Source organism: Myiozetetes cayanensis, unplaced genomic scaffold (assembly GCF_022539395.1).
Source record: "Myiozetetes cayanensis isolate MyiCay16 unplaced genomic scaffold, myiCay2020 scf12, whole genome shotgun sequence".
Lineage (NCBI taxonomy): Eukaryota > Metazoa > Chordata > Aves > Passeriformes > Tyrannidae > Myiozetetes > Myiozetetes cayanensis.
The window spans coordinates 30,123,823-30,140,791 of NW_026086826.1; the positions used below are offsets into that span (position 1 = coordinate 30,123,823).

General features: G+C 45.7%; 1 protein-coding gene across 2 annotated transcripts; it reads right to left on the bottom strand.

The window, feature by feature from the left end:
• Positions 1-1,584: 1,584 nt before the first annotated feature.
• TRMT1L (tRNA methyltransferase 1 like) lies at positions 1,585-16,838 on the bottom strand. 2 transcript variants are annotated; one of them, XM_050306656.1, is made up of 16 exons: positions 16,639-16,838; positions 13,864-13,998; positions 12,965-13,027; positions 12,175-12,288; positions 11,180-11,244; positions 10,735-10,864; positions 9,225-9,342; positions 8,758-8,837; positions 7,728-7,974; positions 6,867-7,079; positions 5,913-6,103; positions 4,547-4,625; positions 3,633-3,799; positions 3,376-3,435; positions 2,893-3,019; positions 1,585-2,803 (listed from the first exon to the last, which is right to left on the bottom strand). In XM_050306656.1, the coding sequence occupies exons 1-16, from the start codon at positions 16,802-16,804 to the stop codon at positions 2,491-2,493; spliced, it is 2,268 nt and encodes a 755-aa protein (XP_050162613.1). In that variant the 5' UTR covers positions 16,805-16,838; the 3' UTR covers positions 1,585-2,490. The 2 variants fall into 2 exon arrangements, with proteins under 2 accessions (XP_050162613.1, XP_050162612.1); XM_050306655.1 differs by having other exon boundaries at positions 16,633-16,837.
• Positions 16,839-16,969: the final 131 nt, after the last annotated feature.

A 16,969-nucleotide genomic window follows, 5' to 3' on the forward strand; every position in this document is an offset into this window, starting at 1 on the left:
TCCTGTTCCAGTCAGATCCTGCACCCTGAGGAAGGAGAGGAAGGATTTCTCATACCGGGGTTAAACCCCGGTACTTTTGTTGTATTCAACTGCATGAAGCAGCTTTGGTCCAAAGCAGTGGAGTAAATCACTGGGGTTGAGGTGCCTTATTTTATTTTAAACAGTGAACTTTTGTTCCTTCCCTTGTTTTCTCTGTGCATTTACCACAGCTTTTAACCAGAGGCTGCACCTTGAGCTGAGGCAATGTCTGTGTTCACCAGGAGCTGTACTGACGCTCTCCCACTGTGGAAGGAGATCCCCTTGTGCCCACGCTGCTGCTGCTCCCTGGGCTGCCACTGCTTATCCCAGCAGCCTTTGAACAGCCTGAACTCCCCTAAAGCTTCCCTAAACCACAGCTAAGGAGAAAGCACCCCGAGTGCTCACGGGTTCTGCAGGGGGGAGGTGGCCGTGTCCCGCAGGTACCACTGCCCCACTCACAGTGGGAACCGGCTCACAGCCTACAGCTTACCCTCCCTTTGTTCTCTGGCACCAGTGCTCCAGCCTGCGGGTTCAGCTGATGGCCTGACACTGATTTCCAACCCTCAGGCTTCCAGCAGCCGATCAGTTTGGATTTTCTGTTCAGCACAAGCCACTTGCAGACACCTTGACCCCACCAAGAGGTACTGAAGGTCTGTCAGCGGTGGTGGCGCAGCAGTGGGTACTGGCTGGTACGCTGGCCAGCTCTGAGGATGGACACAGGACCAGCTGGGGCCTTGCCACCACCACCTGCATTATCTTCACCCGTTTCCCACTCTGCTTCCTGCTGTACCAGCTAACCCTGGCACTGTGGGTCAGTACAAGCAGGAACAAGAAGCCCCCAAGCTCCAGCCTCAAACAAACACTGGTGTTCTGGTAATGAATTATTGCAGGACTGGCCCTACCTTGGCCTGAATTTCACTTTCTCTGCCCCTCCAAAGCCCTGGGAATAGGTGCCTTGGCTTGGAAAAGGTGCACAATACTTTCTGTTCCTTAGGAGAAGCTGCAAGAGGAATCAAAAACATTTCCCACAAGGGGCTTCATTAAACTTTCTTTTTAACCTACTTAACTACAATTGGAACAATTTTTGCCCCAGGTACCCAACTTTAGCACTGATCCATTAACACTGAAGTGAGCAGTGTGTTACCTGCAAGCACAGCCTGCCAACACATTCCACTTAAATACCCAAAAATGCAACCAGGGAACATGAAATTCTCTTCCCCTTCCATCTCTCTTTCCAATTTGATCTTTGGAAGAGAACTATAAGCATCACACTTCTGAAGGAAACTTGCTGTAGCACTGATCCATGATCCCTTCAGTGGGCTCTTCCTTTTTAAAGTCAGAGCAGAGTTAAAATAACTCATCACCAAAGAGCCCTGGAATTGAAGAGAGGGTAAGAGGCAGCAAATTCTGGCCTGACAGGAGTGTGGGAAGTTCTGCATAATCAGGAGTGTATCAGTCATGTTACTCTTGTTGCAAAGTTTCAGAGGTGGATAAATAAGGATAACCCCCAATACTCTGCTCTTTGATAACTATAACACTAGGGCCCAGCTGAACACCAAACCTGTGAAACACTGAGAGAGCTGCTCCTTTATTCAAGTGAAATACAGAGGTATCAGAACAAAGTCTGGGGGAAAGAAAGGACAAAATCAAGCTTATTTGGCTGGAATGCTACCATGTATTTAGGGAAACCAGAACCCACTGCCAACACACAGCACCTCTGCCCCTTCACAGAGGACGTTTTTCTCACATAGGTTTATTATTGACAAACTCACGGCAGAACTTCACCTGAACGTCAGCTGTGGTCCCTCGTCCCTCTGCCTTTCTGCAGCACACAACCAGTGTGACCTCTGAGCAAACAGCTACCTAGAGTGACTACACAATTCACTAAGGTTTGGTTATACACTGGAGTTTCAGTAGCAGTTGTGTCACCTTCCTTCCCTTCTCCCCTGGAGCAGGGCTATGGAAACCTGAACGCAGTTCCCTGTGCAGCCTGGAGCTCCAGGTGCACCCAGGCAGGAATTCCTGTCTTAAACTCACTTTGCATTTTATCCTGTGGTATTCTCTTACCTTGACATGCCCTCCCTCTGCATTGTAACCAGTCAGGTTTTAGAAGTGATGCTTTTTAGGAATATGCTGTTTCATCTCCTGTTCCAAACTGCTGAAGACTTTTGGCCCTGTCCACCCTCGTGGATGCTGTGCTGGCAGTAGGGCTTGACCAGACAGGGGAGCAGCCTCAGTGTGAAAGGGATGGGAGTGTAAAAGCAGGTAACTCTCCAAGACCTTTGCACAGTTCCATGACTGTAGCCAAGCTGGCATGGGGGCTAAGTTTTGCTACATAAGTCTAAAATGCCCCTTCAAAGTAAAACAGGCAGCTCAAATGTTCAAACTGCAGTCTGGGAAGAAGGAGTAGCTCACTGGAACTGGGTGTGCTCGAGTCTGGAACATCCTGACGTACGAACAAAACGAGCCACATTAATCAGCTGCACAGTCAGTGGGGTAGGACTGCGTGGAAACAGCATCGACGACTCCGGATTTATCGTCTGGAAACTCAGCATCTTCTTCCTTGGTATCTGCAGCAGCTGGAACCCCTTCTCCCCCTTGGAGATCTCCAGGGAGATGGACAGGCCCTTCTGCCTGCCCCCCCGTGTACGTGGGGGTGCTGTACTTCAGGAGGACAGTCTTGAACTGCGCCAGGGGCGCGTTCGTGCGCACCCCCATGGGGTCGAAGTGGGTGCGGCTCACCCTGTACCCGGCTTCGGACAGGTAGTTCAGGAACTTATTCAGCCTGGAAAAAACCAAAGGCACACGTTTAAAAAGGCAGCAGAGCTGCTGAGGCTGCCTCAGCGCAGCTGAGTTGAATTAAAGCGGCCTTACTTTGGCATGTTCATGCCCCGGATGCTGTGCCTGTGCATGTTGTAGTAGAAGGCGGGATGCTCGGCGCTGTGCTCGGCTCTCTGGCGCTTGGCTGCCCCACGAATCACCTCCTCGCCTTTCCTCTTCCCTGCGCCACAAAAACATGCCAGGAAACCACTCAATAGCAGGGACACCCCACAAAAAGCCCCTGAAGCCCAAGAGAGCGCGTAAAACGAGCCACATAGCACCTCCACCTGCGCTTTTCTAAGGCAGTATGTGCAGAGTGAAAATCTAGCCAGGATTTCATTAACGGGCTGTTTGCAGTCATAACGAGCAAAGTGGGCTTCACGGAGCATTCAGCATTCTGCTTTCACCAATATGATGATAGGATAGATATGATGAGAGATTAAGATGAAGTAAAATCAGTATTCAGTGGGGAAAAACTCTCGAGTCAAGAAAAAAACCCGCCCAACTGCTACAGCTACAGCAAAATGATCCACTTACCAGGTACCACATAGGACTCTGCAGAAGTGTTTGAGGTTTTAATATACACACCACACTCTTCTAGAATAGAATTAAAGTCAAAATCAGTTCTACCGTAAAGTGGAAAAATAATTACATAGAAAGAAAGAATTCATTCCATTATTAATAATGCATTCCATTTTATGGATACACTGCTGTTAAATAAGTTATCACAGAGCAGCATCTGTCAATCACCACAAAGCCAGTCCTTCCTGTGAACAGGCTGCCCTTTTTCTTACCTTGCTTGTTCTCATCACCAGGACCATGGGTAGAGAAATGTTTCAAAGTTGTGCACTCTGCTTCACAAACTAATGCCTTCAGGAGTGGCTGGGCTTCATCCAAGCCGTACTGCCCAGCCTCCAACAGCATTCTCCTGAGGAATCCGGTGTTGAAGAGGCTTCCTGACCTGTGACATGCAAAGGGGAGGGAAAAGTTCTTTTAATGAAAACAAAAAGCTGCTCTCTTGCCCAAATTGATTAGCAATTGTTCCACCAAAGTGCCACATCAGGCTGAATGTGTTTTTAGCTTATCAAAGCTGAATTGCTTTGTTTGCAATGACAGTAACATCAGTCTTGTTAAAAAAAAATAAAAAATCAAGATCTCAAGAACAGGTATTTTATTTCTGCCCTAATATGTTGAGAAAGTCATTTAATCCCCACAAGAATGGTACTGGCAATTGTCAGCTGTTTTTAATGCTGCTCTGAAATGGTCAAAAGACTTAAAATGCTTTACTCTTGTTTCTCACAAGTCTTAATTATCAAGAAGTGTCTTTATTTACTACGGTCAGTACATGTAATGATTTACTAAATGTATTCTCCACAAGCATGGAGTAAAAAAAGGGTTGCTTAACATCAGACCACTAGAGGAACACAGAGGGAGATTCTCCTGTGCAGGACGTGTTCAGTGAGCGCTCTGAATGTGAAATCTAAAGCAACTTTGTTATTATTTATTAAGTGGTTTGAACAAAAGCAAAAACTGAGCAACTGACTAAACTGACATCCACGATCTGTTTCCTCAGTTCCTCCTGATCGATGCAACTCCTTTTGTGGAGCCAACATTCCCAACAGACTGGCATTTTTGTGACAGGACTGAAAACTGACCCTCAGAGCTCCTCCAACCAAAACGCCTCCCCCAGTGTGTGATGTGCACTTACCAGAGAGGCCCCAGGACCACTGCTGTCCTCCCGGGCATGCTGCCGTGGCAGTCACAGGGCAGCTGCTGGTAGGGGTTCTCTGCAACAGAAAACCAGCACTGAAGGTGTGGGGAACAGCCAGCAATGCCCTTCCTACTGCACCACAGAGATACAGCCAGAGCCCACCTCAGGGGACACACTGCAAGGGCAGCAGCAGGAGTGTGACACTGGTCTCACTTCTGCAAGCAGCTCAGGCAAAGAATTCCTGACTGATGACATGATCTTTAAGCAGTGTTAAAACACTGAAGGAAAAAAACAGAGCCACGTAACTTCCTATGTTTTTTTTCAAGTAACAGAGAAATTATTTGCCTTCCTACACTTATGTACAAATTGTCCAGGTTAATAGTGAATACAACCAAAAACATTTCAGACATAGCCAACTACAGCTACAAAACACCTACAGGTTTTCTAAGCCCTGTGCAACTAAGACATTAAGTAAACAATTCACTTTCTAATTAAGATCTCTGCCATAACACTGTACTTATCAGTTACTCATTCCCATCCTTAGAACTGTAGCTGATTTTTTAAAAAACCTTTTTAATACCAAGCTCATGCACCTGACCTGGAGCAGGACAGGACCAGTTAGGAGTGAGATATCCAAGAGCCCCAGACTTTGAAACAAGGTTTTAGCTTTTATATTCATTCAAAGCACTATCTCTGGTGTAATTTTTGTCTCCTCCCTCTGCTGACCTCTGTACTGAGCCTATGAACAACAGGATGGGAAAGTGAGACTGTTCAGTCCACTACATTTTAAGGAACTGAAATGAGCAGCAGAAAAACAACCTGACATCAAAACCTGTCAAGCAGCTGCTGTCTGGAGGAACCCAGTGGTAGCCAAGGTTGCCCCACTCTTCTGGCCTTTCCTGAAACGGCAGCTCCATGGACACACCAGGCATCCTGGCAGCTTCAGCATCTGCAGCTACTTGGTAGGATGTTCTGTCCAGAGACAAATCCCAGGATGGTTTGGGTGGGAAGGGACCTTAAAGCTCATGTCACTCCACCCCCTGCCATGGGCAGGGACACCTTCCACCAGCCCAGGTTGCTCCAAGCCCCATCCAGCCTGGCCTGGGACACTTCCAGGGGTCCAGGGGCAGCCACAGCTCCTCTGGGCAACCTGTTCCCTAAATCCAGCACATTTACAGCAAAATCCACGCACACAACTAATCCAATCCATGACCACAAAGCACAGTGCCCCCTCCCCCTCATACAAAACACCCATAGTTACAACCAAGGGATCTGTTGCTAATGGGCTGTAAATATAAACAAGGTACAAAATGGAGAGACAGGAATCAGACCTTCTAGAAGTGCAAAAAAAAAAGCCAATTACCTTCTACCATATTGCCCTCTTTCTGAAAAATCCTCTCTTCACACCACTGGCAGTGGATGAGGTACTGGATTTTCTTTGCGGAGTTGTCTGCAGTGGATGGGCCCCTCAGAACTCTGACCACCACCAGGACAGAGTGTTCCAGAGCCACTGCCAGCAACACCTCAATGCCTTTGTTACAGCGAGCTGCAGCTCTGGGAAGGGAAAGAAAACCAGACCGTATCAAATGTAAACACTGCCACGGACACCTGGACCTGCTGCAAAGTGTTGGAGCTCATCCACTTTCTGGAGAGAGGGACTCAAGGTTTGAGAAGGAGAAAGTGTTGTTTCTGAAGTGCCTTGTTTTGGGTCCCTCCTGCTAGGCCAAGCAAATCTTGTTTTACTTCTTTTTATCACATCTGGAAATACTGGTCTTGCACCTGCATCATCACACGTGCAGGGAGATGGACACGTGAACTCTAACTATGTTCATGTCAGCATTTGTGCTCTGGCACTCCCAAAACCTCTGGGCACTTCATTTCCCTCCCATCTTACCCAAGCAGTTGTCCCATCCTCTTGCCTGTATCTTTTCTTTTTCCCAATTAGATTTTATGCCCTCATTTATTTTAACCGAATTTAATGAGTATCTATGTGCCAATGACTAATTTCACCAGTCAGGAATCACACCTATCTCCTGAACCTCAAGCATGAGGATCTGCAGTGACCATCGGGTTCCCCTGATGCAGTCTAACTTAGCTAGAAGCCATCCGAGCAGTTTAACTGGCGTTTATAAAGACCTGCGCAGCTCCAAATGACAAAACTGACCCAGGAATAGAAGTCTGCAAAGCTGGGGGGTTATTTCCTATTACCATCCCACCCCCCCACCCTCCTGACGCATTCGCACCTTGCCCGCTCACTAATTATTTCCAGGAATCACCTAAGGGCGTTTTCCCATGGCTGGAGGTGGCCCAGCAGTACCTGGTGACAGCAGCAATGACGATCCTGGCTGCCAGCTCCTTGTAGTACTCTGTCCTGACGATGCTGCAGCCGTAGTGGCGCAGCGCGACGTGCTGAGCCTTGGCGTACAGAGAGCCGGTGTCTGTGGACGTCAAGGACACAATGCCAAGGTTTCTCACGTTCCTGAAGGCAGAATCCAGGTAATTCACACAAGTTCCAAAGGGGTCCAAGTGGCTGAAAACAAAGGAAACACCACTGAGTGCCTCTAAACGCTCCAGAGTTTAGCTTTACACTGAGGAAAGCACTACTTCATAACTGTCACTTATTTAAAACAAAAAGAGGGAACAGGACCGAAACTTTCAATAGTAACATAAAAAAATCCCATCACTCATTTTGATGTCTGTATAGGCCTTGAATATATGCATCTCTAAACCCAACCTGGAAGAATTAGCCTACTTTAATTGAAAATTAATATGCTGAAAGATGGTTAAAAGAGATGCAATAAAGCCTCCTACACAACAACATGGAAAGGTATGAATTTTAAACCAGTAGAAGTTTTAAGAAAAAAAAAGAAAAAAGACTGATTTGACATTTCTCTTCATCAAACAATGAAGAGAAAACTCCCGTTTGCCTTAAAATTTTCATGTATATTTAAAGTCCATTCTGGAAGGGCTAATATTTTTTACAGCAATATCCAAAATATTTAAGATTACAGTTCCATCCCCACATCACGTCTGGGACAACAGAATTATATTTAAAATACCAAGTGACTGTTGGCCGACTCGTTCATAATTCCAACTTCTCCAAATAATCACACACTGGGATGTGGGGGTGGGATGTGTCATTATCAAACAAGCAAATTTTGACAGAGTCAACACTTACATAAAATCAAACGATCTCAAATGCATGATAACATTGGCATCCATTTTGGTCACCTCAACGGTATCAGTATTTTCTTCTCCCTCTCCCACAGTTCCATCACTGTCTCCTTCCTTCGTGTCCAGTTTCACCTTCATTTTGTTTAAATGACAGTTTTCCTTAATGATTTTCACAGAATTTTCGTTGCAATCATTAATTGTAACCTTCACAGAACTCCTGAGGTGCTTTGCCCACTGCAGTCCCATTATACCTGAGGAAAAACAGAATTGCTTCTGCATTGCTGAACTTGACAAGAAAAATCCACGTTTTTCAATTCTTACCCTACAGAGCTGTGTGTGTGATGCTAACTTTGTCATGTTCCTGCAGAACTGTGTTGGTGACTTCTGCCTCAGCAGGGTGACAACAGGGTATGGAAAGGGACAGTCCTACCTATCACTTTCTGACAGGATAACCAGGGTTACAGACCCAAAGAGCTGTGATTCTGCAGAATTTAAGAAAGCTGGACCCACACTCTCCAGGAGAGCCCCTTGCCTTGTTTAACACTCCAGGGCAGCAGACACAGTTCTAAGACTGCAAAATCCACCATCTCCTCAGACCTGCTTAGCAGACACTGATACAACTGCTCTACTTCATGGTCAGAATTTTTGAATCAATTAAGAGATGACTGTGATAAAGAACTCAGGGTTCAACCCCATTTTTAAACCACAGGTTCATTTCACAGCCAAATTCCGCATTCCTGGAGCCCAAGAGAACTGTGACTTGGGCACAAGCTTAGGAAGATGCCATTCCAGGGCCTGATTTTAAGGAGACCATAAACTTTGAATCAGTATTTTTTTTTAAATCAGTATTTTTATTTAAAGCCTTCTGAAAAGGCTCTAGATGGCTGGGTTTTCATATGGAAGCTAATGACTGCCTGCCTAAGGAAGAAATTACTGTGTTCCTCACGTTATTTTTGACTTTCTGATGTCAGTTTTGATTTCTGCAGCTTCTTACTACTGGGTATTAAGCAAAATATTTAAAAAATGAGCTTTACCAGTGGCCCCAAAAGCATCCAAACACTCAATGGGTTTACGCTCCTCAGCCAGCACGGCCAGTGCACAGAAAATCAACTGCCTTCAAAAGAAAAAACAGTGGGCACAGTAAGTAGATTAAGTATTTTTCCCTCCTTTTCCTTATTTATCTCCCTTGAACACTGGAACATTTAAGCTAAACTCTACCTTTTACATGGAAGAACTGTAAATCAAAAACCTCAGCTCCGCCTAAAAGCTGCAATTCTACAGCAGGACATTCTTAAATCTACTAATTGCAGAAAGATACTTAATTGCTTCCCATACAGTGTTCTTGGGTTTAAATATTATTTGTCAGGAAGAGTTTTCTGATGGAAAACTGCTTTCTCCTGCCCTCTGAACAAAAATTTCACAGGGCTTGCTTTTTAAAATGTGTTTTTCGCCACCAACTCCCCCCCTCTCTGGTGCATCCTCCCACTCCCTGTTCTCTTACCTGTTGAGTTTCATTTTAGGATTAAAATAGGAATCTGTTTTCTGGGGCGTGGAGTGGTTGGGAAGAACCTGCACATCCGTGGCTGACTCTTTTATCACTTCGTTTGTGGGAGCACGAACTGAGAGAAAGGAATTGAGGGGGAAGGAAAGAATCAGTGAGAACCGCAGTGAACATCAGCACACTCGACAAATCACATTGACAAACTGCTCCCACGTAGCCACAAGTTCTGGTTATGCTGTAACCCAACCAGCACATGGATCAGCTGACAAGCACAAGGAGGGAACAGGCAACAATTAGCCTTCTAATCCCAAGAGCGGCAGGTAAGGATCACACTCCACCACAATTCTCTTCTCATAGCAGCTCAGATCTGTTCCTCGGTTGGGCTCCTGAGTACCCACTCACATTTAAGAACGCCAGCCCCTGAGGGTGAGGCTTAGCACGTCTGGTTAACATAATACACTGCTAATTCATTAAAACCCTATTAACACAGTCCGGAATGTGTATCAATGAACTGCAAAAATCCCTCCGAATCCTGGATCTGATCTAAATTATCACACAGCTCCATGAAACCTGCTTAGCACAGGGACAATTCCAGCCCTTGAGCTCTGTGTAAACCGTCTGTGGCTGTCATTCCCCTGAGCAACTCATCCCCAGCCTAAAACCTACCTAGGAATGACCAGGACAAATTTATACCAACTAGATCCATTCCAGCTCAGCCTGCCTCTCTCTCAGGCCTTTCAAACACACAGGTGGTTTATCTGCTCCCCCTTCAGAGGCCCCAAAAGTTGCCAAAGCCCCTACAAAGCACGAAACACCCGATCTCTGAAGTTCTTTTGTTAAAAAATTACAGATGGGTCATTCTTTACTTAGAGCTCTGAAGGGAAGCCCACAGAGATTAATGTATTGCACAGAACAAACTCTGTTTAAACTTAAGGCATGGATGCCACTCCAGCTTCTCAGACACGCAAACTAATGCCCAGGCATTAAAGTACTGGCATTCCAATTATTTTTAAATGTTTTTCATCTAGTTTATTCAAGTTCAGAAACAAAAGTCCCATTGTGGAGAAAGGCAGGCAGGACTGTAATTTGCCAAAGAACTACTGGCACCCCTACTGTAACTCTCTGGGACTAAAAAAAACATCACCTTGGCTGGGGAAGCCAGACTGGTGCAGTTTGGATAAAAAGTGAAGGATTTTTATACTGTTTTGTGGGTGCCATGTCCCTCACTCTTCTGGAGACACAGAAGCTTGTACTTACAACATTAAACTAAGTGTGAAGGGAGTATTAGTGACCAGTAAGAACAGAGTAACCTGCCAATGCAGAGACTAAACCCCAACACTGCAGCATTTCTGAGGAAAACAGAAGCTCTGAAATACAAAGGGCAGATTTTTCATTAGTAAAACTAAATCTGTTTTGGAGGTTTTCTCGTGTCTCTCACCCCCATATCACAGTTACTGGAGGTGCTATGTGGTACAAGAGGATTGAATGTTTGCTGTAGCTCAGAACCCACCTGTAATAAACCTTGACTCGGTCTCTCCTTTGTTCACATGCCTGTTAATGTGACCTATCATGTCAGTCCTTCGGGTGATAGTTGCTGAGCAGATGATACAGTGGTAATGGGCTCCCATCTTTGACAATGTCTGTAAAATACGGTATTTTATGTAGTTCCAGAACACAGAAATCCGGTTAAAAGTCATCTGTTACCTCTAGAGCATTGAGAATATTTGTGATCTCCAGCCAGAGATGCTGTAGGCAGCTGCCCACCACAATGAGAGGTGTAACTACATCCAGCTACCCAGGGGTTCTGCCAAATACTCGCACTCTGCACCAACAGCTCAGCCCACACACGGGAGAGCGAGATGTACTTTGCAACTCATTAGACCTCCAAGGCTCCCCTAAATCACCCATTTCCCCCAGGCTGTACAGTAACAAGCATTTCTCTTCAGCATTTGTACCTGGTCTCCAACGAGGTTGGGTTTCACTGGGCGACAAGATAAGTGACAGATGCACATTCTGTACCCTGGAAAACAAATCCACACACAGCACGGCAAATCAACACCGTGTCTGTGTCCTGCACCACATTTACGGCTCCCAAACACACAGAGAACATCACCAATTCATTCACCCTCTGCACAGGGAAATTAATCGGCTATTTCTACATTTTAAATTGTAAAAAGCACAAGATCTACATAAAGCAAATTGTTTTAATAAGTCTCCAGCATCCTACAAAGCTGTGTCAGGTCTCCAGTTCAAAAGTACTTGCGAGTCTTTTACAAAAATATTGTTACTGGCTAAAGGACTTGTGTGGACTCCCATAAAATAAATGTCCCCCAGTTGAAAAAAAAATAAGACACCTGACACTCCAGTCAGATAATTTTTAGTTTAATCTAATCATTTTATTTCCCACAAGCCCATATACCTGGTTCTTTAACAAACACATAGTGTTCCCTTTTTGTCTTTCCTAAACTTCTTGTAGGCGTTTTAATGCATCTTATGAGCAGATCACAGAGTTTGTTAAAAAACAACCCAGGTTACCAAATACTAAATAATATACTAAATACTACTAATACTTAAGATTGTTTATCTGAAACCATGGATAAACTTTATGATGAGCCAAAAATGACGAGTGTCTGATTATTTTAATATAACTAAAACTCTGACTAAAGTAGTTTTCATTATACACGTATTTTAGATCTTATAGTAACTTCTATGACATGCCAAGCTACTGGTTTTCTTTGAAGAGAAAATGCAGAACTGTAACTATTTTGGCATGTAGAAAAATACAGAGTTATTTCACATTTACATTTTACATCCCAGCTCAAAGTTCATTGTGTCATTCCGATTCAGAACTGGGAACAAAATGCTTAAGGAAGGGGAATTAAAAAAGATGAAAGAAAGACCATGCCCACAATTTGCTCAGTATTTGCTATTCCAATCTGATTTCCTTTACCTTTGAACTCAACAGAAATTTTCCAGTGCAGGTTCTGAAGGTGACGGTGGAGTTTGTGACTATTACAAGCTTTGAATTTCTCCTCAGGGCACAGCGGACAAGGCTTCTTTTCGTCTGCAAACACAATAAAGACAGCAGGAGAAACACAAACTTTAGGTGTCACTCACAGTGGCTAAGATGCAGGCCAAGAGAGAAAAGCACAAAGGGGATATCAGTGGGAGTTAAAGATGAATTCTCCAGGGGACATTCTATTTCAGGCCCACAGAAAGTTCAAATTCAGGGATTTAGTCTTCCCACTCCATGGAACACAGGCAAGAACCACTGTCACCTCAAAGACAATTAACTTCTACGACCTTTAGCTTTTGTTTTCTAGTATCTGTCGCTCCAGCTACATGAGCTTTAATGCAACTTCTGCAGAGTACTGAGGAACAATAGAATTTTATGGATGACATGCAGAGACTTGAAAAGAACCCCAAACAAATTAGGAGGTTAGAACAAGACTCTGTCTTTCCAACTCCTGAATCTGTTGGAGAAAGCAAGCATCTGCCATCTTTTGAAGCTGCAAAAAAAAGATAATGTACACTATATAATATCATTTTTCCTTGGAAATCCTGCAGGCAGAATTTAGCAGAAAAGCAAGGGAATAAATCATAAAGCTCTTTTTTTATAAAACCCCTGGTCTTCAAGCGTTATAAATACATGAAGTGTGTTAAAAGTAAAGACTAAGGGAAAATGGAAAGCCCTGTAACAGGAAGATGTGTGTTCTGGGACACTGCCTTGGTGAACTCACCTTCTCTCAGGTCAGCCAGTTTCTCCAGATCGGCCAGGTGTCTTTGAATTGAAATATGTTTGTCTAAAAAGCAGAAATATTTAGAAGTTAAACACTCTCGGTTTAAAAATTATTTTCAGTTTACTTCTACTTTTCTGTGCATCATTTCAAACCTAACACTGTCAGGAAATGATTGTAGTACCAACTGGAATCCTTACTTGTATCCTTTCCCTTCCATGGCAGCAGGAATGACTGCAAAAATTAATCCCCAGAAAGCCTATTTAATAAGATCTGTATATTTTCATATATCTCTACTTCTTTTTAATACTGACACACATCAAACTTTTAAAATTGGAAATGTGAAAAAAACAAGCTAAAAAGATCAAGTCACATTCCATCTACTGCTGGTTTTAATGCAAATCATGCCCAAAGCAGTACAAAAACATCCTATGAACTGTCTGGCAAAATTAAAATATCAGTCAAAAGTGGACCAATTTTAACAAACATTATTCACTGTAGAGCCAGAATACATTAAATTCTATCACTTTTTTTTCCTTTTTCTTGGGAAACTGTTCAACCTTTAAATCTACCAGCTGATTTTCCAACTTATCAGTCTAGTGAAGAATTTATTAAAAAGAAGAGAATTAGCTTATCCAATAAATCTGCTTTATTGGTTCCAGCACACAGACCATCCCACTTCAGAGTGACACTGATTTTATAGTGACTTCAACTGTCACAGCGTTATTTACAAGATCAATCTTCAGGTTTTCTTAGGAGAGACAAAGTGATTGATCCGTGTGCTCGGGATGCACGGGTGAGTTTTAAAGTTCCAAGATGAGATTTCACACGCTCCCCTCACCTTTCTCCCTATTTCTCTACCTCAAGCACAGAACACAACTATTAAGAGTTTAAGAGCAAACCTCGTGGATAATCAGATGATACATCCAAAATGTTGCCATCTGATTCCCTTGTAGGTTCTTCCTCCGTTCCTTTTTCTTCTGTTTCCAATTCTGACTCGTTGTTGCTTTTCTGTTTGTCAGAGTCAGCCACACCATCTTAAAATCAAAAACACCCATGGAAGTGTCAGCGTAACTGAACGATACAAACCTGTTCATCTGTTTCCTATAATCTGATGCTGACTAAAAGTGTGAAGGAGGAAAAAACATTACCAAACAATATGTTGGGGAATGAGATTAATTATCACTCCAATTATCCTTGAAACCCCAGTGGAATAATGCCATCCTGGACAGCCTGAAACTATTCAACTCACCATCTGTATTATCAGATGTTTAAGGTGAACAAAATAATATTTACCATTTTCTGGAAGATAGCAAAGGAAAGCAAGCAAGGAGGAGGTCCAAATTCTCCTAACAATATACAACCGTCTGGGAAAGTCTGATAACTGTTTGAATCACAAACAATTCTAAACTACTGTTACCAGGCTTGTTTGTGATTCAAACAATCACGGAAAAAAGGAGGGAGTAAGGAAGGATTTTGCTATTATGGGGGTTACGTGCTGATGCCATCAGCACTGGCAAATGAACGACCTCCTGGGGCAGCCAGGGATGGGCCTGATGAGGAATTTCAAGGACTGAAGGGGCTGAGTGATGGCACAATAAAATGACAAAAACCAGCCAGGTCCCTGGGTCAAACTTGGGGGAAATAACTGAAGGAAGAGGCAGAAATCCTCAGAAGCTGTGGGTCCCACTCCCCACCAAGGGGCATCAGGAGGCACTACGGAAGGATTCAGAAAGCCACTCATGTGGAACGATCCCACGAGCTTCCGAGGGACACGTGGGACTAAGAAAGTTGCCAACAAGAAACAAGGCCACGGCCTGGCTTTGCAGCCACTGCGGAGCAGCAGAACAGGCTAAGGCTCCTCAGCCGGGGGGCACACAGGTCTGTAAGATGGCAGCACGCAGAGAGCACAGGAGTCAGCCACTGGCTGCCTCTCCCAGTATGCAGAGAGCACAGGAGTCAGCCACTGGGTGCCTCTCCCAATATGCAGAGAGCACAGGAGTCAGCCACTGGCTGCCTCTCCCAATATGCAGAGAGCACAGGAGTCAGCCACTGGCTGCCTCTCCCAATATGCAGAGAGCACAGGAGTCAGCCACTGGCTGCCTCTCCCAGCATGCAGAGAGCACAGGAGTCAGCCACTGGCTGCCTCTCCCAGCACAACGGCTGGCATGCACCGCACGGAGTTACAAACCAGTTTGTGTTTGAGGTTATTCCCTGAGGATCCATGGTTGGTTGTGCTCTGGATGGGGCTTGGAGCAGCCTGGTCTAGTGGAAGGTGTCCCTGCCCATGGAAGGGGGTGGGAGACTGGGGGATCCTTAAGGTCCCTTCCAACCCAAACCATTCCAGGATTCCACGATTTTACTAGTCTTCCCCAGCTGGAAGGATCTCACAGCAGTTCTTCAAATTCCCTTAGGGGCCTTCTGTTTGTTTTCTTTTAAACACAGCAGTTGGGTAAAAATATTTGTTATCACAAAAACAAAGCAAAAAGAGGAAATGGGATACCTCAAGGCAGGGGCTCGAGGAATTGTTTTAAAAGACAGAAGCAAAAGAAAAATTATTCTACCTATCTTGAAATGTATGAGGACCGCACTGCTACTCAAGAGAGAATTGCTGTGTTCCTCACAGACCGGTTTTCAAACTGACAACTCACCCAAGACAGAACTCTATTACCTGCCTATTAAAAGTTGTACGATTCCTGGTGATGGTTTCTACGCCATTTATTAATAGAAAGGCAGAAAGAAAATGAATAAGTAAAAGGATTTTTGGTAAGAAATCCGTTACAGTTATCCATTATGACTATGTGTGCTGTAAGAAAATTTGAAAGAGTTATAAAAATGCAGAATAAGAGCACAGCAGTGACAAAAGTCCACCACACCTGCAGCGTCTGCATCTTCAGAGCACGTGCAGAGGTTAAAATAATTGAAAAGGAGAGTACGTGTATGTATATAAATGTAATTAGTATGTCAATGCACATGGAGAGAGGTAAACTTTCACAACGAATGCTGAAGAAAAGCAGGCTGCTACCGAAGCAAGACTGCAGGATTTTTTTTAAGTGCTTATGAGGAATCACTGACTACGCACAAACAGAATAGCGCTTCAGACAGACTAAATTATACTTAAACGGCAAAAAAATCAGAGGAGGCGGTTCACTCGAACCGTAAGGCTGGCTACAGCAGGCAGGGACTGGAAACCCGGCACAAGCAGTTTACAGCATCCCAGAAGGGGCCAGGTCGGAAGGGACCGCAGTTCCACCCCCCTGCTCCGGCACGGCCGTCCCAGAGCACGTGGCACAGACTCGTCTGGGCTTACAATCCTGCGGGGAAAGGTGCGGGGCTGAGCCCCCCTCACCGCGGGCTGCCCACGGGCCCTCAGAGAACATCAGGGGCAAAACGCCGCTGGGTTCGGGGGCAAAGGAGGGACACGAGCGCGGCGTCGCGGGCTCAGAGCGGCCCGAGGCCCGGCGGGAACAGGTCGGGAAAGCCGGGAGCCTCCAGCTCCCAGCGCTCCACAGCGAGGGCGGAGGGAGCCGGGAGGCGGCCCCGGGGTGGAAATTCAAACGCGCCCGGGATGGAAATTCAAACGCGCCCAGGGCTCCTCATGGCGCCCGCCCGCCCTCAGCCCCCGGCCGGCGGGCCCGGCTCCCCCCGCCCTCCCTCAGCCCCCTCCCGGCCCTCACTGAGCGCCGCCGTGTCGCCGCTGCCTCCATGGTTATGGTTATGGTTCTGGTTCTCGTTATGGTTCTCGTTCTTCTCTTTCTCCTCCTTCTCCTCCTCGTCCCCCTGCCGCCGCTGCAGCGCGGCCTCGGCCGCCTCAGCCGCCTCAGCCGCCTCGGCCGCTGCCATGTTCGGCGCGCGGAGCCCGCGCGGCGCTCCCACACGGGCGGAGCGGCGCTGCCGGGCACACGGCCGGGCCCGCTCCGCCTACACTTCCCAGACACGCTCCGGGCCGGCCCGGCGCGCACCGCGGCGGGAGGAGGAGCGGCGGCGGAGCTCTGTGGGGGACCCGCG

Coding starts and splice junctions, on each gene's coding strand:
- TRMT1L (XM_050306655.1), bottom strand. CDS start 16,804: ATGGCAGCGGCCGAGGCGGCTGAGGCGGCTGAGGCGGCCGAGGCCGCG. Junction 6,104..6,866: donor GTCATTGCTGCTGTCACCAG/GTACTGCTGGGC, acceptor TTCCCTTCCCAG/AGCTGCAGCTCGCTGTAACA. Junction 3,800..4,546: donor GTGGTCCTGGGGCCTCTCTG/GTAAGTGCACAT, acceptor TGCATGTCACAG/GTCAGGAAGCCTCTTCAACA.